At 50.0% G+C, this 27,945-nt stretch overlaps 2 protein-coding genes across 3 annotated transcripts; one reads left to right on the forward strand and one right to left on the reverse strand.

The window, feature by feature from the left end:
* Positions 1 to 8,425: 8,425 nt before the first annotated feature.
* LOC135917024 (serine/threonine-protein kinase pim-3-like) lies at positions 8,426 to 12,765 on the forward strand. 2 transcript variants are annotated; one of them, XM_065450515.2, is made up of 5 exons: positions 8,426 to 8,678; positions 8,763 to 8,875; positions 9,138 to 9,185; positions 9,816 to 10,179; positions 11,345 to 12,765. In XM_065450515.2, the coding sequence occupies exons 1-5, from the start codon at positions 8,627 to 8,629 to the stop codon at positions 11,722 to 11,724; spliced, it is 957 nt and encodes a 318-aa protein (XP_065306587.1). In that variant the 5' UTR covers positions 8,426 to 8,626; the 3' UTR covers positions 11,725 to 12,765. The 2 variants fall into 2 exon arrangements, with proteins under 2 accessions (XP_065306587.1, XP_065306586.1); XM_065450514.2 differs by having other exon boundaries at positions 8,426 to 8,875.
* Positions 12,766 to 16,482: 3,717 nt separating this feature from the next.
* Positions 16,483 to 19,459, reverse strand: LOC135917033 (putative nuclease HARBI1). Its single transcript, XM_065450519.2, has 3 exons — positions 18,924 to 19,459; positions 17,921 to 18,479; positions 16,483 to 17,562 (listed from the first exon to the last, which is right to left on the reverse strand). Exons 1-3 carry the CDS (start codon positions 19,249 to 19,251, stop codon positions 17,205 to 17,207), a joined length of 1,245 nt encoding a protein of 414 aa, XP_065306591.1. The 5' UTR covers positions 19,252 to 19,459; the 3' UTR covers positions 16,483 to 17,204.
* Positions 19,460 to 27,945: the final 8,486 nt, after the last annotated feature.

Raw genomic sequence — 27,945 nt, forward strand, 5'->3', positions numbered from 1 at the left:
TATTGCGTGGTTAGAATGATTACAACGGCATAAAGCAGCTCTAACGCGCACTCGAGACTGTTGTGGAAGGCAGCCCCGAGTACGCGCGTCATTGCTATCCTTGGGAATTTATTGTTAGACTGACCGTAGCTCCAGCATACCAACTGAGCCAATGGATATGTAACACCTGCTGAAGGCATGTGCCCAGGATTCTTCTTTTTCGGGAGAGGGGGGCGGGGACAACCTAAGGTAATTTTTATATGCAAATGAGGGGGTGGGGGTACCTTTGCTAGTACAAATGTGAATAATGCCCTCCATTCGCCATAAAGACGCATAAACCCACAAAATAGAAGTGAAATAAGCTGTATCTCGAGGTACGTCTGCCAAGAACAGTAAACAAGAGAAAGTATAAAATAAAGACTTCTAGTAGCATTTTTTAAATTAGCTCTGGATAAATTATACAGAAATGTATATTTGAGGAAGTAACAATTTTTTTTTATCCCTCGAATGCTGCTTTACCAAGTTAAGTGCCAAAACTGACTCGTTTTGTTGTTTGGGAAGCAACGATGCGTGGCCGCGAGTCCCGTACAACCGCGTAGAGCGCAGGACGCTAAACGTACTGCGCCCACCGCAGAAGGCGAGAAAAACAGCACAGCAGAGAAGTCGCTACGCCAGGCAGCTCGACTGATAAGTGTACAAGCGCCATTCAAAACACACGGAATTCTCCTCCACTTCAGGCGACTTTTTCTCTACTTCCTTTTCAAATAAAAAGATGTTGATCGATAAATATTTTCATAAACAACAGTTAAATTTGTGATTAACGTTTTTATTTCGTGTTTAGCTGTTGCCTCGGCTCTCTTCCTTAGTAGATCGCTTAATTTCTCAACTCCTTGCAACTCTTGTTTCCATTTGCCAATTCTGCACGAAAAGTGCTGTGCAATTAGGGAAAGGCCAGACGGGTGACAGTCACGTTGCTTGTGGGTTTAACGGTTATTGCAGGGTCTGATGATGGACGCTGTATCGCATTATTTTATTTTCCACCGTATGTAACCCATATCGCGGGTATGTGGCACCGAGGATTTGCCAGCATCGCGGCGAGCCGTCACTCGAGCAAATAATGAAGCAAAAGGAGAAGGAGAGAACTGGCGTTTTCTCCGGCCGCAACTCGTTCCACGAGCATACAGAGCAGCTGACCACAAACCGAATACCTTTCATGGTCGCTGGATCAGTCTAAACAAAGAAGGTTAAGCAGCAATGATGCGCGTGATAGTTGAATAGATGATGGCAACTGAGCTCATCTCGGTTTAATCGCGCGGGCACCAAATCGATGAGAAAACGGGCCTTCACACCCCAGGAGACGCTGGTTATTACACTACACCATGCAAAAGGAATGAAAAAATTGCAACCAATCCACTCTGTGAAGATGAAATGGCAACGATAGCTAATGACAGTCAAAACTTTTCAAACGAAAAGTAACGTGCTGCGCCGCGGGTCGGCCCGAAGGTAGTTCAATGTCGGGCTGGACTGCGGCAAATGTAAAGCAGGCGTTAAGAACACCCCATACGTGGACCGATCCCGAAGACAGTTCAACACGGGCCGAACCCCGGCAGAGGTGAAGCAGGCGTTAGGCTCTCTCCATAGGGGGGCCGATCACAAAGATGCCTAAGGGCGCGTTACAGGTTCCCGAGCCCACAGGGATATGTGCGATTGAGGCGGACCGATTCTGCACTATATCAACAGTATGGGCTCACACGATGATTTTTTTTCTGTTGACGGACGCCGAAATATCTGAACGTTAGTTAGGAAGTTAGCTCTCGCTGTAGAAGGTAGCAAAATGTTGAACGCCGAAGAGAGTATTTGTCGGCGCTTTAGGAATGTGTGTGAGGAGTGGCGGCGTGGGCGGGGAGGGGGTACGGTATGCCGCTTAATCTCGGGTGGGGGGGAGGGGGGGGAGGGGCGTGCCTGACCTGTTTTTAGCATTTAACGCTACTCATCGATAAATTTTCTGCTGTGGGTTTAGGCTCTTGATTATATCAAGGCTTCTTAGCCTATCGGCCCGAGTTGCGTGACGTGGCGGCTGGTGCTCGGCATTTGTGCGGATAGACTCACGGTGCTGTCTTCTGGCTGGTACACCGCAAATATGTAGCAAACCGGAACAGCGTGTAGTATGTTGCGCGAACCGAGGTGGCAGGTAAGAGCGGATGTGACCTCCATCACACTTGATCACTTGCATTCTGTTATTACTCCTTGGTTGTCATGACGTTGTTTCTTCTCGGAGGCTATGGGCCAACCCATGGCCTCGGAGATTGAATCGGCGCCGTTTGGCGCTCTCCCGAGCAGCAAAGCGCAGGACACGGCTAGCCGAGCTCGTAGCGAGCAGTTGCAGACCGGCACAGACGAGCCCGGTGAGCTGAAGCGAGCGCGTCTCAGAAGCGATGCCAACGCGAACCAAGCGTGGAGGCCAATGCCGCAAGCGCTGCTACTTGGCGAACCACGCGGCATCGCTTGGGGTTCAGCAGTGCTGCCATGGCTTCTATGGCATTGTGGTCATATAAATAAAGCAATGTAAAAATGAAGCAAATATTACGTTTCCTTTACCTGCAAACTGGTAAACAAAGCAGACTGCAGCTTCACATGGAAAACAATCTCGTTCCGCCTAACTACACGTGCAATTGGGATCTAATATGACAGTTTCATTCCTGGGAAATTTCGGCATTTCTCGGCGCTCGAAACGATTGATCGCCTTGATAAAAAAGAAACTATAGTCGCGAGTCGACAGCAGCATGCGTTCCTGCACGCTCTTGTTCAACCAAGTAACGATGCTCACAAACTTGAGATTTCGTGCAAACTGTGACGCGCTCGCCAAACACATGCTGTGCTTCCCAAGCGAGTCGCCAAGTGTGACGCCATAGGTCGCCCGCGAGTGCACGCATCGCCCTTGCAGTCTCCCCTCGTGTCAGCCGGCGATCTGAGACGCTCTGGTGAATGGCCTTCGAGGTCGGCCAGCATTTTACAGAATGCGCCATCTCCGCCCCATGTCACAGCATTAAGACGAGCCGACGTGACGATATGCTTTCGTTGACAAAAGAAAGCCACTCAGCAGCCGGCGCTCGGAGGGATCCGTCTGGCAGACGGCTCGCTGGCGGCACTTGAGGCCCGGATTAGGTCCGGCCATCCACAACACTGACCACTATCAAAACTGCAGCCGTGTATGTAAGTTGTAGTTCAATGTGGGAAAGTCCCGGCAGGCAGGCGACGCGCCGCGTCGGGAACGTGCGCTCACCCACGGCTTTTCGATTCCGCAAGTGCGGCATCCTTCGATCTGCTTGCCCCATGTTGCCGACGATCTTGATCTCGTCCCATCATCGTCATACACTCGTGGTCATCCCGTCGTAGCCATTCTCGTAACGCTGTCATCGTTTCACAAACGTCACGAAATTGTGGTGATTGTTATACCGCCTCCGCAGTTCCATCGTAACCATGCTGTCATCACTCCATCGAGATTATGCCGCAGTGCCACCATTGTGTCGTCGACGCACGGTGAAGTCGCGCTCGTTCGGTCGCCGTGCACCGCCTTCGTCCACCAACGTCATTTGTTCTTCATTCCGTTGCGGGCTATCGTTATGCCACCACGATCATGCCACCTGTCATCGTCGTCACTTCAGAATTGCCGGCCCGATGCCGTTACACCACCTTTGTCGGCGTTCCCAGGACTGCAGCATAGCTGTCACGAGTTGTGCCAGGCGCCCGTCGCGCAGCATGCAGCCACAAGGGGAATCAATGAAAGGAGATTCACTGCACGTGGTCACATTTTTCAAGAGCAGAAGACGTGCTTAGAGGCAGAGTCGTTTGCAATATTTTGCTGCTAGCAAAAATATTTTCGGCATCATCATCATCATCATCATCATCATCATCATCAGCCTGGTTACGCCCACTGCAGGGCAAAGGCCTCTCCCATACTTCTCCAACTACCCCGGTCGTGTACTAATTATGGCCATGTTGTCCCTGCAAACTTCTTAATCTCATCCGCCCACCTAACTTTCTGCCGCCCTCTGCTACGCTTCTCTTCCCTTGAAATCCATTCCGTAACCCTTAATGACCATCCGTTATCTTCCCTCCTCATTACGTGTCCTACCCATGCCCATTTCTTTTTCTTGATTTCAACTAAGATGTCATTAACTCGCGTTTGTTCCCTCACCCAATCTGCCCTTTTCTTATCTCTTAACGTTACACCCATCATTCTTCTTTCCATAGCTCATTGTGTCGTCCTCAATTTAAGTAGAACCCTTTTCGTAAGCCTCCAGGTTTCTGCCCCGTACGTGAGTACTGGTAAAACACAGCTGTTATAAACTTTTTTCTTGAGGGATAATGGCAATCTGCTGTTCATGATCTGAGAATGCCTGCCAAACGCACCCCAGCCCATTCTTACTCTTCTGATTTCTTTTTTTTTTTGCGTGATCGTTTTCATGGCAAAACCAAAAATTATATAAACTTTGAAAAAGTTCGTGGAGTATTGAAACACAGTGACAGCCAATAAATTCTGGAATATGATTCACAAATTCGTGTTGAGGCATTGTGCAACTTGACATTGGTTGCCATTATTTTTGTTCATTGTTCAAGCGGGTTGAATGTTCTTCTGTGGTTTATCGCGCAATTAGTCCTAATGATTACAATAATGTTTTAAGTGTTCATACTTCTCGCATGAATACTTGAAGCCTACGTAGATGTTGCAAAACTTTGCGACGTTGGTAAGATAGATGTCGAAATAAAAAAAAACAGAATGCAGAAAATCTTGTTATGTCAGTTAATTTTTTCTTTTGAAAGCTCTTTTCACACTTTAAGCGGCTCGTGTTCGCAGCCTTAGACACGTTTTTCTTGCATTAGGTGGACTTCTGCGAGTTTACGTGAACAAGCACACCGTATCCCAAACGGACGGTAAAAAACTACGCTGCCCACGCTGTCCTACTGACACAACAGTAGACAGTCCAAATGTACTCATACTGCGAAACAAGGACGCGTAAATTTCCGATGGGAAGATTGACTAGATTATAATGAAGCCGACAATAACAATGGCATGTTCCCTATGATTGTACATGGGCGTTACCCTGGCGGGTCACAAATTTCTGTTTAATAAAACAAAAATTTGTAGTGGTTGTGTGTTACGGTATTTCTGAAAGCCAGTATACTAGCCTATTCAAATTTACATTTGTGCCAAGCTTATTGGCTCGAGTTCCATCATCGTACATCGTAATGATTATACGAGATCTGAAAGTGACATGAAATGGACATGTCAGAACTCTTCACCCTTGCCTTCGCTGTATATATCGCCGCACAATTATTTAGGAAGTGCAGTGTGGTCATTGACATCACACGTTAAAGCATGAGAATGGTGATCAAAGGTGTGTTTTTTTTAGCCGCAACTAATAGTCTAATAACACAATTTTGAACTTGTTTTTCTATATCCCCCTTCCTAAAGATTAAGCAGGCGTTGCGCATGAAGTTGCCGGCCTGATCCCTCCCTGTTTACCTCTCTGTCCATTGCATATGTGTGTTTTCATATCGGATGTTAATTATTGCGTGTTCGGCTGGTAACGAAACGAAAAAGACCCGTGCGCGCGGAATGGAGGGGCTGTACACGCGTCGGCGGCGTCACTGTGGACGGTGCAAGCAAGCCCGGACAAAGGTGACGACGGGGTTTCGCGCGTGTCTGAGCCCCATCGACGTCGTAACGCACCTAAAGTGAATAGTAATTTTTTTTTGAATAATTTATCTCGGATACGTATTCAATTAAACGGAATATAAAGAAATATTTTAAGAAGCCACGCATGTCCGCAAACCACATGTCGTTGGTTTCACCCATCTGCCGTTAACCACCTTCTTCCTTAAAAAAACTGTGGTGTTGGGCTGCTGAGCACGAGGTCGCGGAATCGAATCCCGGCCACAGCAGCCGCATTTCGATGAGGGCGAAATGCGAAAACACCCGTGTACTTAGATTTAGGTGCACGTTAAAGAACCCCGGGTGCTCTAAATTTCCGGAGTCCCCCACTGCGGCGTGCCTCACAATCAGGAAGTGGTTTTGGCATGTAAAGCCCCATAATTCAATCCAATTCCTTAAAAAAAAAATTATTGGTTGAAGTTACGTGAAACACCTTGTACATTACGTAGCGGTGATGGCACTATAATGTCTGCGGAAGACGTCTTAACGTGTTGAAGTGAAATCGGTTCGTGAGCCACCTTATATATCGTTGCCTTTCTGGTAAATATTGTTAGTACATCTATGTACACGACTTGCGCAACGCAACAAATCGATGGAGGTAGCGGGGCACCGACGCCGGCTCGGGGCGATAACGCGTGGCGCGCCGAGGGGAGCAGACACGGGCGAGCCACGCCGGCAGGCAAAGTAGACTGGCCGATCGCCTGCGGTGGTTTGCCACTCGGGCTGGATTTCGGTAGCGTGCAGGATGGCGCGCACCATTCGATGGAGCACGAGACAGCTGTGCGGCGGCAACGGCACGTGCAGAACAAACTCCAAGGTTAGCGAGTTCTTCGCGGACTATTGCCCGCGCAGACAGTGTTGTAGGCAAGTTGTTCGGTTCACTGGGGCGGGAAAAATGGGCTCCAGGAGCCAGGGCTTCGAGTTCTCGCCGCTCTATCCGCGTCAGGTCGTCTGATGATGATGGTCGCTGCGCTCCTATAGCCTGTCGTCACAAGAGGATGTCGCGGCTGTGTTCGGCAGACGTGCGAACGGCGTTGCAATGCGGCGGAGCTTGGCCTGCTCAAAGCGTTGACACTCTTTTATGATGTCCTCTGCTGTTTCGCAATTTTTGCACATGAGCAGGTTGAAAGCATCGTCAGCGATCTCCTTTAGTACATGCCCAGCCTTGTGTGACTCAGCCATATCAGTGTCGGCCTTACAGCACAAAGCCAGGACGTCCTGCATGTAAGAGACATGCGATTCCGTCTGGGCACAGGTCGCTAGTTCTTCCTTAGCGGCGCTATTCCGCGCGGCCGAACAGGTCCCTCAGCTTCTGCTTGCACGTGTCCCAGTCGTTAAGCTACCACACCTTCGCCGTGCCTTATAGGTAGAAGACCAAGTTAGCTAGCATAATTACACGCTGTGCGTGGCGATCCAGTTTTCCACATCCAGGTGGTCCGTGCCGCCGAAGGTTGCTGGATCTCGCGGTAGAGCGAGCGCAACCGCCGGGGTTGCAGGCGTCGATGTGGGGTCCGTCCGTCCGTCTGAGGTGACGACCACTGCGGAGCTTCGTTGTTTCTCGTGGGTAGCCCGCACCTCTCGCCGATTTGTTACCTTTCGGAAGTCACATGTAAAGATGTATTTAGAATATCTACAAGAAAGACAGCGATACACAAACAAGATGACTGTGGAGACCGATTTTACTTTGACACGTCAAACCGTCTTCTGACTTTAGCGCCAATCTTTGTTGCGTCGTAACTATATGTTAGCATATACTGGTATGTAGATACAATGAGCATGTGTGAGTGTGCGCGCTCTATACTGGTTGCCGCCCTGTGAACCCTCCCCTGAGGGGAACCCTGGTGACATCAGCTTGGCCGGCTGATTTTAGAGCACAAGTCTCTAGGGAAATTAACCGGCCCTGTTTCTCGAAGCGCCAAAACAAAAACACGAGAAAACGCTAGCGAAATAGAGTGTGTCTGCCTGCCGCTGGCGACTTCGGCATTTCCGAGGGCGCGCGGTGACCTTCTCAGGCCGTTGGCGCCGGTTTACGCCGCGCCTGTCGCGCCCTCTGCTAGCGGCGGCCAGCATCAACCCTCACGGACTTGGGCGCGAGAGCGTCGCCCGCGCGCGTACAAGGCAGGAAAGCGTGATGCGTACGTACGAAACTTACCGGCAGCGGCCACAAAACGGCTCCGCTCTCACAGACAGATTCAGAGAGAGAGGAGAAGAAAAAAAAAAGCGCGAGATAAACGAAAAAGAAAAACGCAAACCAGAGACCTCCAGAGAAGGAGAGGGTCCTCACGCGCGCAGGCACACACACAAGCATAGCGTACATTCCGCGCCCTTTTCCTCCTACGTCACGGCGTCTATGTGCCCTTTCCCGCGCTCCCATTGGGTGGACGTGGAGAGTGCGGCCATTGGACCGAGTCAGTTCAAGACGTCACCAGGCGCCGTGACGTCGGGGTTTTTTTTTCTGCTGTGCTTGTCTGGAGGGCCTCGGCGCGTTTGTTCCTTCCGCCGGGTCGGGCCAAAGTAGTGCCAGTGTCGTGTCCGTATTTGTAGAGTTACTTCTCAAGTAAGAATTATAAAAGCAACGAATTAACTTCAACATAGTTTGTAAAATTTCCAAGTTTGTACATATTATGCTGTGCACGCGAATAATTAATTGTAGGTGGCGGAAATTCCACGCCAGCGTCAGTTAGCGGAGTGGTACAAGAGACGCGAGGCGCCTTCTCTCTCTTGATATTTATCACATGAGCGCGGGCGTTCGCGATTCATAGAAGGCAGCGGCGCTCGTGATGGTGGTTGGTGCTGTGCGTGGTGAAAAAAAAAAGTCCCGCCAAACCGTCAGCCTCGTTGCTTGTGCCCGTCGCATCTGGCCATTTGGATTATCCACCGTTGTTTGATCTGTGTGTTGTGTTTCTGTGCTCCGCCCTGGATTACACAACGATGGTTGGACGGCGCATACCCGGTTTCAGCTCTATGCTATGGGATCGCCCAGGTAATAACCACAACACTATGCACGGCGGCGTTATTCCGAAGCGTCGTCCCACGGATACTCACAGCGTTGCTCCGCTCCTTCCAGCGCAAGTCGAGAAGAACAACTCGTTCGAAAAGAACTACCGCGTCGGCGCGCTTCTCGGCAAGGGAGGCTTCGGCACGGTCTACGCTGGCACCCGGAACCGCGACAACTTGGCGGTAAGGGGACCTCCATGTTCGGCCGTTGAAATTGCGCCAAGTTTCTTCCGAGTAAAGGATGCGTCCTTCGCGGTGAATCGTGTTCGTCCAAGTGTGTGGGTGGCTAAGTTATGCGAAAGCGTTTAGTCGATTGTACTTGAGCGCTTCGGATTAAACGAAACCGCCCGCTCGAATACCGCAGTTGGCGTCATTCAGCCAGTATCGAAAGTTGCCGTTTGCGCGCTCCAGCGATATTGACTGATTTTTAAAATTCATTTTCCAGGTGGCCATCAAGCACGTATCCCGGGACAAAGTGACCGAATGGGGCACGGTGAGTGCTGATCTTGGTTGTTGGGAATCGCAATGTGGAGGGGAAAAGAATGCGCCCCCCCAGGGCACGCCAGAGTTCGCGAGCGTCCGTTTCCCTCGGTCAGGAATGCAGCCAACCTAGATCGGTTAAAGCCGCCGATTCTTTCGGCCGGGTGAGGAGGTTCTTCTCCTCCCGCAACCTAGATGCAGCAGCAACGGCGCCATGTTTGCCGCTTCTCCCCTTGCCCGGCAGTTCGTCGCTCGCAGCGGCGGAATGGCGGCGCGAGCAGTTTCGCGGCGGCGGGGCATTGTTCGGCGAGCGACAGAGCGGCGTCGGCCGCCGCCGCCTCGATTGTTTTGGCGCAGCAGTGTTCCTGCTCGGTACGCGCGTCGATCGATGCCACCAGTGTGCCACATGTCGAAAATATTTGCGCCCATTACAGTGCGTGCGCAGTAATTGTGCCATCAGAATTTCCAAATCGCTATAATTGTGTGTCTCACCGCAGCACTCAGTGGCCGTGTTGCACAGATTGCGCGAGAGCGATTTATATTTGCGCGAACTTGCCTGACCGTAGGCCTCGGATAGCCGTGTTCATTAGAAGCGTGGTTATGAAAAGCCCTAAGACGAACGTGTCTCTTTTCCTGGGAACAGATCAATGCTCAGAGGGTGCCATTGGAAATCGTGCTCCTGCGGCGTGTGGACCACGTTCCGGGCGTGATCCGGCTGCTGGAATGGTACGAGCACCCCGACTCGTTTATTCTCATCATGGAGCGGCCGGAAGTGGTGAAGGACCTTTTCGACTACATCACCGAAAAAGGCGTGCTCGAGGAGACTCTTTCGCGGCTCTTCTTCAAGCAGATAGTCCAGTGTGTGATGGCGTGCCACAAGGCGGGCGTCATCCACCGCGACATCAAGGACGAGAACATTTTGGTCAACCTCAAGACCCTCTCTGTCAACCTCATCGACTTCGGTTCCGGAGCCTTCCTTCGAGACGGATTCTACACGGACTTCGACGGTGAGCCTGTCATACTAAATTGTCTTTGCACGGTTGGGGCGCGATCCTTGCTGAATGCGCCTTGGGGGATGTCTGTGGAACGTGGGCATACCTGTCTTGTTGAACCTGCCGTAGCCTTAGGGTGCGTGCTAGTGAATTGACACTTGAAAAAGAAATCCACGGTGCATAAATGTCGTTTTTGAAGGTTGTCTCGAGCATTCTGCGATTCAACGGTTTAAACGCGTTGCTGTCAGTGTGTGCCGCGCTTGCACAAGCAGCGATTATGTGCCTAGACCTGAAGCGCGTTCTTACGGTTGTGTGACGAGTGCGCGCAGATAGGTGGCACGCGCGTGCCGGCGTCGATCGATTCGGATCTAACCGCGCGACGGCATCCATCTTTGTTTAGTTACCAGGAAGCCGTCCATTGCAGCCACGTCTCGCTGCCGCCACTGTTGCCGGAAGCGCCGCGAGGAAGGGGGCTGTGTTTTGGCCACGTGACCGCTCGCTTCGGGCCCTCTTCTCTCTCCCCCCCATTTCTCGTCTGCCGCCCGCTAAGGTTGATTGGTCGGGCATTTTCAAATGTCCGTTGTGGCGATTCTCTTGTGCTTCGCCTTGCAGCAGACATAGGCTGTTTTTCGGCAATAGACCTGAGCAGTTGATAGTGCGGTGGTATTCTCGTACTTAATTTAGCTTCAGATTTTAATGCACACGGTGTTGCCCTTTCACCGGTCCGGAAGTAGTTTTCCAGAACCACATTCTGTTTGAGCCCGTAGTCCTCACGCCGCTGTTACGCGGCCCGGCGCAAGTTCAAGCGCAAAACCAGTCTGCGTGTGTGTGTGTATGTGTGTGTGTGTGTGTAAGCGTCATTGTCATTTCAAGACCCTGTTGGTGAAAATGCTGCACCGCTCGCCTTCCCATCATCGAAAAAATGTACACCGGTGATGTACTTTGTGCGCATGTGCAATGAAAAGGCCGTTTTACCCGCTCCATCAAGCAAGCCACGGGCAGATCGCTAGGTCACACGCCGAAGGCGCTTGCATGCCTCGTGTGTGTGTTCTTGCCGTCCTGCGGGTGGCTTTCGAGGCCGTGACGGTCGCGCGTTTTGTATTTTCGGCTCCGGCCATTCCGCGTAGTCGGCGACCCGAAAGGAAGGTTGACCGCCGCTGTGGTTTCCGCGTGTGTGCAGGCACCCGGGTGTACAGCCCTCCCGAGTGGATCCAGCGCAGCCGGTACAACGGGCGCGCCGCGACCGTGTGGTCGCTGGGCATCCTGCTGTACGACATGGTGTGCGGGGACATCCCCTTCGAGCAGGACGAGCAGATCCTTCGTGCCGAGCTCCACTTCCGGCGGAAGCTGTCGCCCATGTGCGAGGACCTGATCCGCCGCTGCTTGGCGCTGGTGCCGGCGGAGCGGCCCACCCTCGAGGAGATCCTCGAGCACGAGTGGATGGTGGCCGACGACCTCAACAGCACCGTCTCCGAGAACATCCCCGTGCGCTGTGCGCGCGGCGAGCAGTCCTCGCTGGACCAGAACTCCACCGGAAGTCAAGACAGCATTTGCATTTGATGATCACGCCCTCCTTAGAGAGCACCAATTCCTCATTTTTAGAGAGCCGCTGTTCATCATCATCATCACGGACATTGCGTTGCGAACTGTGGACAGGCCCCTGCTGGCGACATGTGAGACGGAAGAGAAGCCCTAATGTGCCGCTAAACGAGTCTTCCCGCTGATTGGAGACGAGGATACAGCTTTTTTTGTTTTTTTAATCAGTGCAAACACGCGCATTTTGCGTAGCAAGAATCTCTCCTCTGCCAAGTCTACGACTGCCTAGCGTGTGAAGGACTGGGGATCCTATATCTGTGTGCGTTTTTTCTTTGCGACAGACTCGAGTGCAAAGTCGTCTGAAGAGGTGCCCATCCGTGCGTCTAGGGGCGAAGAAGCTAAGGGACTGCCTCCTTACTGCGTAGCTGTGATATGACAAACAAAGAAGCATGGGCAAATCCCTCCTTACAGGACGTCGCTGTCCCTGTGTGTCGCAAGCAGACCAGTCTTGTTGCACACTGGTGTGTTCCATTCCCCAACTACACGCAGTTGTGAGTTTGTTTCTGTCAGTCCACCTGTATTTATTTTGAGAATGTACAGAATGAACCTTGCCTACCTTCCTCGCACCCTGTAAACAAAGCCCTTCGCCATCATCACCAGCATTGTAATCTGCCATCCCAGACGTTTCATGAGCATAAAAAAATGTACATACATGCAGCATCACTTTCGCAAATGATTTGCGGGTGTAAAAGGCACCCGTGTCACATTTTTTTTTTCTTTTAATGCAAGATTGTCACATGCGAGTATGCTTAGTGGTTTTGTTTTTAAGTTATTTGTTTCCTCATGTGGAAGAAAGTTGTGGGGGCACCATTGTAGCAGATGTCTGCTCGGGTGTGCTCTCTCGCTTCCACTCCTGTTCCTCTTATTTATGTGTTCTTGGTTAAGTGTCATCCTTCCCTGTCCTTTCGGAAAGCATTGTGTACATAGTCTGTACAGAATAGTTGCGAACCGGGTATTTTTATAAAAAAAATGCTGAAAATAAACTTGTATGTACGTTCTGCAGGACACACAATGTTTCTGTTTCCACTGTAGCCCGAGAGAGCACAAGCTCGGCCACCTCTGGCATGCATTGGCGATTTCTTTCTCTGTTATTGCATGGAGAAGGTAGCGAACACTGGAGTTAACACTTTGCAGAATGCGGGAATGTATGGCAGCTTGGCAGCTGTGGTTAACCTCGGCCACCATTTGGCTGCATTCGGTCTACAGCTAATGTAATGGTGAATAATGCAGCTCTTGTTTTTGTGCAGCTGTCTTACTTGCACTTGAGAAGAACTTGATTAGCCCCTGTAGAACATGCTTGTCATTGCTAGCAGGCAACTTCTTTCGTTGTGCTCACAAGTAAGCCACCAGCGCCATTATGTGTGGTCGGCACGAATGAGGCTATGACTGTCTGCAGATAATATGGTTGGAGCAGCTTTCAATCCTCCGGTAGCCTTTCTCGCTCTAAACATCTCTGATTAAATTAGTGCACCAAGAAGCTGGGCAACCACAGCAATATATTTGACACAAATAACTTGATTAGAATAGTGATCGTATCGGTGGAAAAGTTGTCATTCACAAAATTTCGGGTAAATCTGCATGGTTTCATTGGAAAGAAAGCTTCTCGGTTAAATGCACCTACTTGGGGCGTTGAACTTGACACCACTGCCTTTCCGTAATATTGATTGCCTCATGCTTAGTACGTGGCGAAACAACCTTCCCTAGGTAACGAGCCCATGTGAGCCTCCTGATGATGGCCACGCCACCATTGAAATCGTGCACGTTTCCTGAGGTTACCTGCCAAATAAAGCTTGGTTTAATTTTATCTTGCAAAGCCTTCACTCTAGACGTTGCACTGGTGCAGCAGTGACACAGCAATACATTGCGTCCTCAAGCAAGAGATCCAGGCCACACCGTGGAAGCAGGGCTTGTTCTTGCAGGCATAAATGGGGCCATTTGCCTTGGACTGGCACTTTTGAAGAATGGCTGCCTCTATTCTGGGCTGAAGGCACCACTTGCTTTAACGACACTTGAGAGGTCGGTTACAGCCCATGGTAAGAAAGGGCGGCGAGCAAGCGCACAGTCTTCAAGTAGCACTACGCTCAAGTCGGGTCGCAGCACATAAACTGATGGCACAATTGCAGAAGCAAGCTCGTCGCTTTTTTACTACAACCCACGAGAGCAATTCGCTGAACATGCTTTGTTACTTTCTGACCACAACCCTGAGAACAGCAACGTTACTAGACTAGCTTCAGTTTTCAAACTCTACGCCGTTACGCGTAACCGCCACCCGCCCGCGCCTTCGTGGCGCTGCAGTCGCGCCCGGCTTCACCTCCTCAATAGCCGGCTACGCGGGTGGGCCGGACTATGCATGCGGTGCAGCGGTGGTGTATTCTTGACGGCGCATTTCAGCAAGCATGTCATACGCGAAATTAGCCTTCGCCGAGTTAAGAATATCAGCAGACGATGCCGACGTGCTGCGTACCTGGCTGCATAGGCGGCTATAGGAACGATGTCGACAGTTCGGCGCGCAAGTATTTAAGTGCTCCCAGCAATGCGACGCTTCGCTAGGCGTGGAGCAGAGCGATTCCTCGTGCCGACCGGGAACTCTTGAGAGATCCACGGCACGCGCTCGTGCCACTGCTCCCGCGTTCGTCGTCGTTCCAGCGTAGAATTTCAATTCTGTCGTCGTAATGGGCAGGCCGCGTTTATGGGGGTATGAGCCATTGCTTAAGGGAGTATGAAGGAAGGAAATCAAATTTATTCAAGGTCCTGCAGACCACGAGAGCTTTGGGTTCTCATGGAGTGGGCGTCTCCCACGACGGAACCGGGAGGTTGAGTTTCCTGGCGGCCTCGTGTACCTGCTGGACGGCCCAGAGTTAGGGAGCAGCGAGTTCTTCGATTGCTCCGCATTGCTTCTTCAAACTTGCGCTTGTCCGGTTCGGAGTTTATGTGAGCTTGCGAGCACGGCCAGAGTAAATGGTAGACGTTAAGGGATGTATTGCAATTGGTGCAATAAGACTAGTCGTAGGGCTCAGGCATGTAATGGTGTAGTCGGTTTTGTGTGGGGTATGTGTCTGTTTGTAGCATTCCGAGTGTAACCACTTGAGCTCGAATGAGCGTGCGATGTGGCGTGCTATACTCTCTACGTTGTAGGTAGTAGTGTTTAGTGATTCTATTGTATGTAGTGGGGGCGTCCTTGTCCTCCGAGTGGTCGGGTGAAGCCGCGCGGTCTGTGAGCGTGCACGCAGCCTCGTGTGCCGCCTCGTTAAGGTTGCGAACGCCGCCGATCTTTGGTCCTAAGTGTGCCGGGAACCAGTATATGACGTGGTTCTTAATCTATTTCTTTGCGACAATTCTGAGAGCCTTTGCGCAGACCGTTCCCGTTTGGAAAGCTCTGATGGCGGCTATGGAGTCGCTGTAGATGTGAGAAAGATTGTCGACGGTGAGCGCAACAGCGATCGCAACCTGTTCGGCCTGTTCAGGCTTCCTTGCGATTAACCGTGGCTGCATGTCTTGTGGATCCGCGGCCGTCCACAACCGCCACCGCAAAAGCTTTGTTTCCCGCGTCTGCCGCCGCGTCCACAAAAGCTAAGCGTTCGCGGTTCGCCAAGGGTTGGTTATGGTGCATCCAGACGAAGGACCGAATCCGGATGTGCAGGGCCGGACGGCGCGTCACGTGACCTCACATCGGCGATGTGCTTCGTCCGCGCCTCTTCCGTGAGCCGCGCGGACGGATAACGCCAAACCGTTTTTCACATCCAGATTCTGGCGGGGTAAAGCTGCAGCTTTAACGGGCCAGGAGAAAAGTGTCTGGCAACCAGTACACTTCTCTCCTGCTCGAGGACAGCCGCATTGCAGTAAACAGTCCATTTGCTGGCGCCTGGTTTGAGTGGTTCGCAGCTCCTGGTGTCGTTGAACAATGAACTTGTGCGATGACGCCGCCTTTTATTTCATCCACATGGTGGAAGAGTTTCCCATTTTGTGGGACCTCAGTCGTGCAGACTATGCGGACACGGTAAAAAAACAATCAATCTGGGAGCATATCGTGGAACAGATGAAGGAGAATTGGCCAACCTACGGTCCGTACAGTGTCGGTAAGTGCTTTGACATATTCCAGCGCCTGAAAAAGCGATGCGATATTACATCAGACAGTAGGTTGCATCTTGCGTGACTGACATTGTAAACAATGCAGGTGCCTTATTTTGCAGCGGTGCTATTGGTCTATTATAGGCCGTTCTAAGGGAGAGGTACGTCGGACAGACGTTATCGCCTGTGGCGCTCGTATTTAGTCATGCCGGATTGTACCTTTCTCGGGCTTTTCGGCCCTCTACCTCTAATATAACATCATTGATTTTCCCAGGGGAGCAGTAGGGGTCGCGGTAGAGACCAGGTCTGCTCTCCTGGAACGGTATCTTCACTAGTGTCAGGCTTTTCGAATACTGCTCTCCGTGACTTATGCATGCTGCTACGTGAGTGTTACTGATTACCCGAATTTCTCGCAGAGGCGCTGAAGAGGTTCTTCGACAATAAGAGAAGAACATACCGGTTGGAGCGAAAAAAAATGGAGGACACTAAGAGCGGCCAACCCGCCAGCGACGTCTACGCAGGCCGATGGAAATTTTTCAAGGCATTGAAATTTCTCGATGCGGTGAAAGTTAAAGTACGCCGCTCAGTAATGGGCCAAGCTCTGCAAGAGGTGGCTGAGCCAGAAATGGTATGTTTGAAAAGGCAACCGGTTACTAATCTCTTGAAATATTAAATTTTATTTCAAGATGCATCTTGTACCCAGAAGGGACATTCAGTTGTGTTCAATAATGTTCTGCACGTTTTGTAGCCGTATTCGGATGCCTCCAATATAACGCGTTATCAGAGCGAATTTGGTCCTCCCAAGCGTTAATGTAATTGAAGTAAAACGTTGTTACTTTGTTTCTGCTGCAGGCAAGAAATTTCGTTCTTTTACGATTTATTTGATTCAGAACCCCTTTGTTGCAGCCTCCTGTGTCACAGGACACTGATAAGACACCAGACGCGGCCGCAGTGGACGAGGCTGCCTCGGTGGATGAGGCTGCCACAGCTGATGACGCTGTCCTCGGTGAAGGCTGCACCACGGAGAGAGAGATTGAACCGCACACCGACCTCTCCGCAGCACCAAGTACATCCTTAAGTGCAGCACCGACCAGAAAAAGACGGCGGAATTGTAATCCGCGCGAAGACATGTGGTCGCAGCGGCAAAAGGTCCTCGAAAAAATAGCCGTAAACATGCAGCCAACACAACCTGCGATCACTGACGATGCGTGTGAGCATTTCGGGAAGCTTGTCGCTGCGACTATGCGGGCGATACCGAAAACAAGGCAGCTGTCATGCCAAGTGGAAATGCTGCAGGTGATGCAAAGGCACATGGAAGCTTAATAACACGCAGAAAAAATAAAATGTTCATTCCATTTCAGTGTTGACATCTGTATTCAATTTCGAGGTTTTCTGTAGATGCTCACATCCAAGTGGGCAAACTGCCGCTGCCATGGCACGGCGCCCGTGTCATTGAAGAACGAACACAGCTTATCACGCACTGCAGCACCAACAGCACCAATTCTACCACGCGACGCTGCTTGGCCGGACAGGAGTGACCCAGCAGGGTTTGGTTCGACTTTTAAGTCTGGCACGCTGATGACATCGTTGCCTAAAAAATTGTGCAGCACACATGCCGCATTCACGATGGCAGTCACCCTCTCTGGAGATGCATTGATGACTGTGTGGAAACACCCGAAGCGGTTTGCCAGTATCCCAAAAGCGTTTTCGACGACACGGCGAGCCCTTGACAGCCTGAAAAGTAAAGGAGATGTTAATCCAGATCATGAATTGCATGGCAGAGGAATAGTAAATATGCTACACCACCTGCCTAACACAAAGCCCAACCAACGACTCCAGAAATTAAGCCTTCACTGATTATTAGTAGTCACTAATTTAGACAATAATAAGTTGCTTACATCGTAAGCGCTTGCATGTAATGAAATGAAACAGTGGAGTTGCTTTATGCCAACATTGGCACATCCCAATGCAGAATGTAGCATGCGCAGTATGAACTAATCAACTTTGGAGACTTTAGTAGATGCGAAAATGCATTGTTAAAGTTCAAGCTTTCATGCGATATCTGCTGCGTTATGTGCAATATGCATCTTACCTGTAATTAAAGATCTTCTTATCTTCTGTCAGATTTGTGCCCCCAAAAGGTTTCATTAAATTCCGTCCCATAGGAAATGCGTCGTCTGCAACGAACACAGGTGGAAAGAGCACATCAGGTGAGCTGGACACCTTCACAAGTTCTGGCAGGCCTGCACTTCTGTTTCCTACGTCTCTCTGTAGGGGTGTCGTTTGCCAGACCGCAGCGTCTCCTTCTGAGCCTGGTGCACCGACATCAGTGTACAAAAACCGGTAATTTGCGTCGACGACAGCGAAGAGAATTATACTGAAGCTTTTCTTGTAGTTCCTGTAAATAGTTCCCGAATTTGGTGGCTTCTTTATGAGTACGTGCTTGCCATCCATGGCCCCAATGCAGTTCGGGAAGTTCCACTTGTTATCAAAGCCTTCCATCACGTATTTCCATTCCTCCTCTGTGCGGGGTGTTCTTATAAAGTTGCTTCCCAGTTCCTCGTAAATGGCAGTACATGTTTCATGTATAATGTCATTCACACTTGAATGACCGAGCCTAAACTGTCGGCTCAGGGAATAGTGACTCTCTCCTGTAATTCAAAAAAAAAAAAGAAATCTCAGTGAACTGCTCGCGAGCACACCACAAAAAAAGTAGGAAGTGTACAACAAATACATCTGATATCTGGCTGTTTCAGAGCAGTAAATGAATACAGTATCAGCGAAAAGCAATCGCGCTCGCTGGTGTAGTTGAGTGTAAACACATCAATATTATCTCATGCATGTTTATGCAAAAAGTTGGTGCGGACAGCACGGCCGTACAAAACTTGTGTTTACTCGTGATACCCCTTCCACGCGAACCCTCTGGATCTGCATTGGATATTTCGGGTGCGATTGAGCTCGTACGCTACCACATGAGCGCGCTTGAACACACTTGTGTAGCGAAGCGGCCTTCGATCAGCACCAAGCTCACTTTTCAACCGGTATACATTTACCACGGCGCTCTCCGTAATAACTTGGAAATGTGTGACACTTACCTGAAGCAAGGTACCGCAGTGTCACCTGCAGCCGTGTTTCCGCCGATATAGAACGGCGCATAACGGTATCCCCCCTTCGTATGCGGGGCCCCACGCGTGACAGCAGTTGCAGAAACTGCTCTCTGCTAACACGAAGTAGCCTCCGGTATTCGTCGAGGTCAGTCTTCAGGAGCTCTTCGTAGAGCAGGTTCTGGATCCCCAATTCTTTCCTTCCTATCCAGTCTTTCCGCCAACAACGCCGTTTTCGTGGAAGCAAATCAAAGTCCTCGTCAATTTCTGACACAACAACAGCCATCGCGGCCAAACGTCGCTTTCTGCCGGCCTCCATTTTGTCGAATACTCTCACAATACTACAGTGCTCTAGAATATTCTAGAGCACTGTAACAATACGCGGAAGAAACTCTCAGACCAGACTGCTGCTAGCCAGCGCAGAGGCTGCGGTCGAGAGTAATCCGGCTCTGTGGCGCTGTCGTCTGAGAGGGCCTCGTCCGCCGTGTGGATGCGCTTGCATCCGGACGGTCCGTGGCATAGTCGTCCGCGTCCGCTTAAAATCCGGATTCGGTCCTTCGTCTGGATGCACCATTAAGGAGGAATTGTCCTCTCGCTTGTCGTCTGCCCCTGTTGTTTTCGGGGTGTAAGTTTTTGGGTATAGATCGGACCGTGACCTTGGCGCGGATGTCCCGTAGGAGGACCATGAGCTACTCATTGTCTTGCGTAACGCACAGATTTAATTTTGAAGAAATTTAATTTCGAATAATCACAAGCGGCAAACGACGGGCGAAGGCTGCTAACCACACCGCCGAGCAAACTTGAAACATCGAACGTAAGCGCCAACGGCGGACTGCAGGCATACCGTCAGTGACGTCGTTCTTTCCATCGCAGCCGATTGTGTGTGTAACCTCATAATTGAGAAATACTTTAATGAACCCTCGGGATTAACCCAGTGATAAACACAGGGGCCGCACGTTTCAGCTACTCCGGTTAACCATCTTCACGGAGTGAAACAGCCGACAATATATATATATATATATATATATATATTGTGGCGTGTGTGTTCAAAGACTGACATCATCTTTCTTTTTGTAGCGCTTCTTTGGCGTGGTGAGAAGTTTCGGTGGGGATGAAGATCATCCTACAATCACGCCTTTTGGCCAGATCTTGAGGTTCCTGAGCTAAACTGCGCGAAACATTAAGACGACAGGAAGAAACAAACGACATTTAGAGACGCAGCTTCTGCGCTTCGCTGTAAGCGTTTCTTCCTTTCGTGCAGTTTACCCTTCTTTCAGTATGAACCAACTGGCCCGATAAATCTTTTTGCTATAGGTGGATACCTCTTTCTTATGGTATCACCAATTCGGACAAAGTGAGTGCCAGCGAGCGTGAAACAAGCGCGAACTGCCCGTCCACACGAGCTCAAGGCTGCGGCGAGGCGTCTGCGGTGGAGCTCGATGGAACGGCGCTGCCATCTGGCGGCTGTCACAGAAGTGGCGACAGCGGCTGTAAGCGCGCAGGCGGAGAGTTTTACAACTGAAGCTAGTCTATAGTAACGTTGGAGAACAGTTGTCAGCATTGATATTGCGTCAGCAGATAAGTTCTAGGACTGACAAGTCATTTAACACAGATTCATAGATTCGGTGTAGACCGTGCATGATTTATGACCGTGATTACAAAGAAAGCGCTGCTCACGTACAGACGCATCAGTTAAGCCTGTTTCGTCATCCGGCTTAAACCAAGCCGTGTTTCTAGAGGGACCGTATAGATTTTCGACGGCGGTTGCAGAACTGCAGCCGCATTCTGGGTCGATGAGACGGAACAGCACCGAGACACATGCCGTCATGCCAGTTTTGTGCGTTTAAAGGGACACTAAAGGGAAACAATAAATCAGTTTAGACTAATGGAGCATTGTTTGAGAACCCTGCAGGCAGTCATTTCAAGAAACTAGTTTGAATATTAGACGAGAAAATGAAGGTCCAAGTATCAGTATTTGAATTTCGCGCCGAAACGCCAGCGCCGGTACGTCAGCGTGACGTCAGGGATTCCAAAGTTTGTTTTCGCATTTGGGCCGCGTTGGCTGAATAAAGGTTCCCGAACCTTGGCATGTTTAATATTTGGTTCCTTTAGAACACAATGCAGTCAATCTGTACCGCTATATATAATTAGTAGGCCCTAGAAGATGCCATCAAAATCCATGACGTCACAGCCCCCAGGTGTGTGAACTTAAGTAGGCGTCGCCACCCGTATTTCGTTCTTGCGCTTTTTCTGGCTTACCAAACGTCTTATCGTTGTAAGAGTGGTGTTTTTGGTGTTGTAGAACGGTGATTTACTGATGCAGAAGAAATCACTTTTCACTTTAGTGTCCCTTTAAATTGCCTCTCCGCAGATAGCTCAACAGGTAGGCATGCAATGTTCTTTGTTGCACGAATGGAGAGCCAAGTAATGCGCCACTGTCGTGAGTCAAAGTAGCGGGCGGCCGTCGCTTCGGTGACGAGCCGGACGACGTCACGCAAAGTGATCAATTAAGTAGGGCACATAATTCGTTTGATTAGTGCGTGGGCGATGCTTTGCGACAATGCATGGTAGGCGCACTCACGCGTGGTTCAGCGACTAGCTTATTTGTAGGTCTCGCGCATCGAAGTAATTTCCGTGGATACCTGTGGAGGCATGCCAACCGCTCCACTGGCAGAAAGTGAGGGTCGCGTTTCCGAGGGCCAGATACGATGTTTCCTTTGCGCGAAGCCGTGCGTTGTTCCACTTGCAGCACTGCGCAAGCCGCTCGAGTTGTGTTCACACGAGCGCACCGCCGAATCGACACAACGAATGCATCAGGCCGTGTTTACACGAACGCGACAGGGAGGCGTCGCACTGTCTGTCTCAGTAATTCCTTGACTGCGACCTTTTGTGTGGTAGTCCATAGAGACGTTACATTTTGCGTCTCTACACGCGGGAGCAGCAGACGCTGGCCGCTTCCCATTTCAGAGGACTTGAAGACGCAAATGAAAAAGGTAGCCTCATACTTTGCGCGTATCGTTCTTATGGGCTAGAGAGAGGCCATACAAAGAGCCGACTAAGTGTTTTCAAAATTTCAAGAATGCGGAGTAATTGAAATAACCAGAATTGCACGACATAATGACAGTTTCAACAACACAAAACAGCACTACGGAAAACAAGCCTGCCAAAGCCACACAGGGCCGCTTCTGGAAAAGCAGTCATGGGTGTGCGATGTAAACAAAAAGACACTCGCCGTGGGTAAGTCGACTTTTCTGCTGCTGCTGCTGCTGTCTGTAGGCCACGTCGGGAGGTGGTTCAGAGCATGTGTGCACATGGAAGGAACGTGGCAGAGAGGAAAGTCGACACGAGAAACTCGTTTGGACCTTTGCATCGCGTCGCACGTGCGCAATACCCTCTAGAGATCCCCGGGTATCGCCACATTAGCCTCTTCACAGCTGTAATTATCCCGGACCTCCCCCAAAACCATTGCAGAAACTGCAGCGCTTGCCTTTCTACTAAGTGCAAGAGGGCAAGCAGATAGAATTGTACAGCATGGGTATAGAACCGACGGCACTCGCGAAACGAGTAAAGAACAGACAGCCTTGCCACTCTCACAGTTCTCATGCAGGGGGAGAGGGCGGGAGATAGAAAAGATTACGTGAGAAGGTAAGCGGTTGCGGGAAAACTGAAGGTAGGTACGGCATAGTACGTTTCTGACTTCTGAAAAATAAACACCACGCTATCCTGTGAAGCGGACGACTGATGCAGGTCGTGCAGACGGAAAGCCGCACTAAAACGGCCACACTACGAAAGTGGTCGGACGTCAAACGGATGCTTCTGCGCCCGCTTGACGGCGTGGCCGCGACTTCGATCCCGACCATAGCAGCCGCATTTCGAAAAAATACAAAAACACTAATGCACGCATATTTAGGTGCACAATAAAAAACACCAGGGTATCTAAATCCTGAGTCCGCCACTGCGGCATGCCTCATAATCTGATCGTGGTTTTGACACGTACTACATGCCTACAGGACTACAGGAGTCGGATTCCTGATTAATAAGAATATAGCTGGTGACATACAGGAATTCTATAGCATTAACGAGAGGGTGGCAGGTCTTGTTGTGAAGCTTAATAAGAGGTACAAAATGAAGATTGTACAGGTCTACGCCCCTACATCCAGTCATGATGACCAGGAAGTCGAAAGCTTCTATGAAGACGTGGAATCGGCGATGGGTAGAGTAAAAACCAAATGCACTATACTAATGGGCGACTTTAATGCCAAGGTAGGCAAGAAGCAGGCTGGAGACAAGGCAGTGGGGGAATATGGCATAGGCGCTAGGAATAGCAGGGTAGAGTTATTAGTAGAGTTTGCGGAACAGAATAATATGAGGATAATGAATACCTTCTTCCGCAAGCGGGATAGCCGAAAGTGGACGTGGAGGAGCCCGAACGGTGAGACTAGAAATGAAATAGACTTCATACTCTGCGCTAACCCTGGCATCATACAAGATGTGGACGTGCTCGGCAAAGTGCGCTGCAGTGACCACAGCATGGTAAGAACTCGAATTAGCCTAGACCTGAGGATGGAACGGAAGACACTAGTACATAAGAAGCCGATTAATGAGTTAGCGGTAAGAGGGAAAATAGAAGAATTACAGATCAAGCTACAGAACAGGTATTCAGCTTTAACTCAGGAAGAGGACCTTAGTGTTGAAACAATGAACGACAATCTTGTGGGCATCATTAAGGAGTGTGCAATGGAAGTCGGTGGTAACTCCATTAGGCAGGATACCAGCAAACTATCGCAGGAGACGAAAGATCTGATCAAGAAACGCCAATGTATGAAAGCCTCTAACCCTACAGCTAGAATAGAACTGGCAGAACTTTCGAAGTTAATCAACAAGCGTAAGACAGCTGACATAAGGAAGTATAATATGGATAGAATTGAACATGCTGTCAGGAACGGAGGAAGCCTAAAAGCAGTGAATAAGAAACTAGGAATTGGAAAGAATAAGATGTATGCGTTAAGAGACAAAGCCGGCAATATCTTTATGAATAAGGATGATATAGTTCAAGTGGCTGAGGAGTTCTATAGAGATTCATACAGTACCAGTGGCACCCACGACGATAATGGAAGGGAAAATAGTCTAGAGGAATTCGAAATCCCAAAGGTAACGCCGGAAGAAGTAAAGAAAGCCTTGGGAGACATGCAAAGGGGGAAGGCAGCTGGGGAGGATCAGGTAACAGCAGATTTGTTGAAGGATGGTGGACAGATTGTTCTAGAGAAACTGGCCACCCTGTATACGCAATGCCTCATGACCTCGAGCGTACCGGAATCTTGGAAGAACGCTAACATAATCCTAATTCATAACAAAGGAGACGCCAAAGACTTGAAAAATTATAGACCGATCAGCTTACTGCCCGTTGCCTACAAACTATTTACTAAGGTAATCGCAAATAGAATCAGGAACACCTTAGACTTCTGTCAAGCAAAGGACCAGGCAGGATTCCATAAAGGCTACTCAACAATAGATCATATTCACACTATCAATCAGGTGATAGAGAAATGTGCGGAATATAACCAACCCTTATATATAGCTTTCATTGATTACGAGAGGAAGACGAAGTGATTCTTGTAGAGACCACTATTCCTTCGTGCTGCAGTATTTTCGGCCTTTTCCCGTGTTTTACTGGGAGACGCCGCTCTCATTGCCACGGCAATGGAAGTGGAGTCGGCAGAATGCCGACGCGACGTGACTGCTTCGTCAGGTACCGGCCCGAGGAAGAGAAATTGCCCACCGAGTCAAGCTGACAGCGAGGACACTGCGCTGTACTCCTACTCAAGCGATGACGCCTCAGATGACGAAGGCTTCGAAAGAGTGGTACACCGGAAGGCCAAGAGAAGAAACATCAGCGGACGGTCTTCGTCAAGTAAGTCTACCGTCATTCCACAGCGCAGGCCATCGGCGCACACAATTCTTTTTGTGCCGGACGCACCTGCCGACAACCTCAACCGCCTTAATCGACAAGCGATTTCCGTTTCTCTGGAGGCTCTTGTCCCAGGAGAAATCAAAGATATCAGAATTAATACTCGAAAGAACATCCTGGCTATTGACGTCCACAACCGAAGCGCAATCAATGCTTTGATGGTAGTAAAGCTCCTGGGCAACATTAATGTCCACTACCTCATTCCGCAAGACAACGAAACAACGGCCGGTGTTGTTTATGACATTGACACATCCATTAACGACAGCGACCTGCCAATTTTAATCAAACCTGCGACAGATGGTGTTGCCTTACTACAAGCTCGGCGCCTTGGCATGTCGACCTGTGTAAGGCTCGTGTTCAAAGGTGACAGCCTACCATCACATGTAAAGGTCGGCCACTTTCGTCATGTGGTACGACCTTTTGTACCAAAACCACTTCAGTGCAGAAGGTGTCAAAGAATTGGACATGTGAGTGCTGTCTGCCGAAATACAACGATATGCCCACGATGTTCCGAACACCACGACACCGACACTTGCCGTGCAACAGAGCTCAAGTGCCCAAATTGTCAAGGATCGCACGCTGCGTCCTCAAAAGACTGTCCACGCCTAAAGAAAGAGCAGAAAATCTTGAGAAAAATGGCCAGAGACGGATCGTCACACAGAGATGCTTCAGAAGCGATAAGGCGACATCGGTCCCGGAAACGAAAGTCCATGAAACCCTCTTCCGGTTCAAGGGAAATGTCTCGTCCGGCAACGCCACCTCCTGTTCCATCTGTCTCGAGTAAGAGCACGAATGTCAACGAAAGAAGTGGCCATGCTTCATCAAGTGATGCGTGGCCGGCACTGCCGAGAACATGCCACGCGCCAGAGCCACAGCAAATGACTCGCCATTTACAATCAAATGTCACTACAGTTGACCAAATGCAAGACAAGGACTCACAAGTGATTGCCATGCTCAAATCGCTCACGAATGTCATGCGTCTGCTACTGACGAACATGGACACTCCAGCTGCTCGTAGCGCACTGCAAGTATTGGACGCGCTGACTCCAGTACTTGAAAGCATCGCATAGCACCATGGCCCGCCCCTCGCTACCCTTCCACAAGGAAGTCAAGAAAGCATCTTTACTGCAGTGGAATGTCCGTGGTCTCAAATCAAGAATTTCAGATTTTAGACATTTTGTCTTCGAAAACCGTTTTCCCATCCTTGTAATTTGCGAACCGAACGTGCAGAATGTTATACGTATTTCTGGCTATGAGGCATTCATGTCCTCTACCTGTGGTGATGTAAGCAAGGTAATTGTATATATTAGAAGTGATCTGACTTACGTGTTGCACCCAGTTCCGCCTCACGACGACAACCAGTACGTTTGTTTAATCGTGAAATCGAATAAGCTTACGTTCACACTCGTTGCTGTGTACATTGCTCCTTCAAGTGGCTTCGACTCTAAACGACTACACGACGTGCTATCAGCGACACCCGGCCCTACGATTCTCACAGGAGATTTTAATGCTCACCATCCGCTTTGGGGGAGCCTGAAGATGGACTCCAGGGGAAGGCGAATAGCATCCTTTGCCACACAGCACGACCTTTACTGCCTCAGCGATGGTAGTCCGACATATTTACGCGGGCCTACCTACAGCAGCTGCCTAGACTTGACCCTGGTTTCTCGGCTTCTTGAAAGAAACGTGCAATGGTTTACAGACATTGAAACACATGGAAGCGACCATATTCCGACGTACCTGAAGATCAAGGGACTATCGAAATACTCCTCCATGACGCTCCGGCGAATTGACTGGTCGGCGTTTCGGTCGCACATGGAGGGAGTATGTCAGCAAGGGAACCCTTCAAGTCCGGAACACGAAATTCAAAAAGCCATGCAAGAGGCTACGCGTAGTTTCCAGCCTTTCCCGAAATATGCAGAATTTGAAGCAGAACTGCAGCGACTACGAGCAATTTGCCGGCGGGCTGAACGAAGATACAGGAGAACTAAATCCATCCATGATCTCCGAGAGGCAAGGCGGATGCAAAAGAAGATTCAACGTCGCATCGATGCACTACAATGTCAAAGATGGAAACGTTTCTGTGAGTCCTTGGATCCACGTCAGCGATTATCTCAAATATGGAGAACCGTGCGTGGGCTTCGCGTATCACCACAACAGCGTGTCCCTTTCAAAGCCCTCGCTTTGCACCAAGGTCGCAGCGAAATTGACATTGCTGAAGAATTTTGCTCAAGACTTTCCCGCTTGCAGTTCCAACGCGCAATTACACCATGTGCTACTCCTGTGCCACGGGATTCCCACATGGATGTAATTTTTTCGCTGGAGGAGCTTGAAGCGGCACTGGCGACTTGCAGGCGCTCTTCGTCACCTGGCCCGGACGGGGTTACCTATGCGGCGCTCGCCAATCTTGGGCAGACAGCACGACTCATGCTACTAAACCATTACAACGAGTCTTGGCGCAACGGTTTGGTTCCACGTGACTGGAAATGCAGCCGCTTGGTTCCACTTCTCAAACCTGGCAAATCACCGTTAAACTTGTCATCGTACCGCCCCATCGCTCTGGCCAGCTGCATAGGGAAAATAATGGAACGAATGATTTTGACTCGCCTGGAATGGTACCTGGAAAGTTACAACGTGTACCCAGATGCTATGGCTGGCTTCCGGCGTGGGCGCTCATCCATAGATAATGTCATCGATTTGGTTACATTCGTTCAGCATCAAAAACGCCGGAAACGACTCACTGCTGCATTATTCCTAGACATAAAAGGCACCTATGATAATATAGCACATTATGCCATTATAAATGCTCTTACTGAAGCCGGAATCGGTGGCCGCACTTTTCAGTGGCTGTGCAGTTATTTGACCGACAGGCATTTCTTCGTGATGACCGAGGATGGCGCCACGACTCAACACCAAACGTGCCGTGGGGTACCACAAGGCGGAGTGTTAAGCCCGACGCTTTTCAACCTAGTGCTCGTTGGCCTAGTCCGATCCTTGCCCAACACAGTTCAGGTATCAATATATGCCGACGATATCTGCATTTGG

Source organism: Dermacentor albipictus, chromosome 6, assembly GCF_038994185.2.
Source record: "Dermacentor albipictus isolate Rhodes 1998 colony chromosome 6, USDA_Dalb.pri_finalv2, whole genome shotgun sequence".
In the NCBI taxonomy this organism is placed as follows: Eukaryota; Metazoa; Arthropoda; class Arachnida; order Ixodida; family Ixodidae; genus Dermacentor; species Dermacentor albipictus.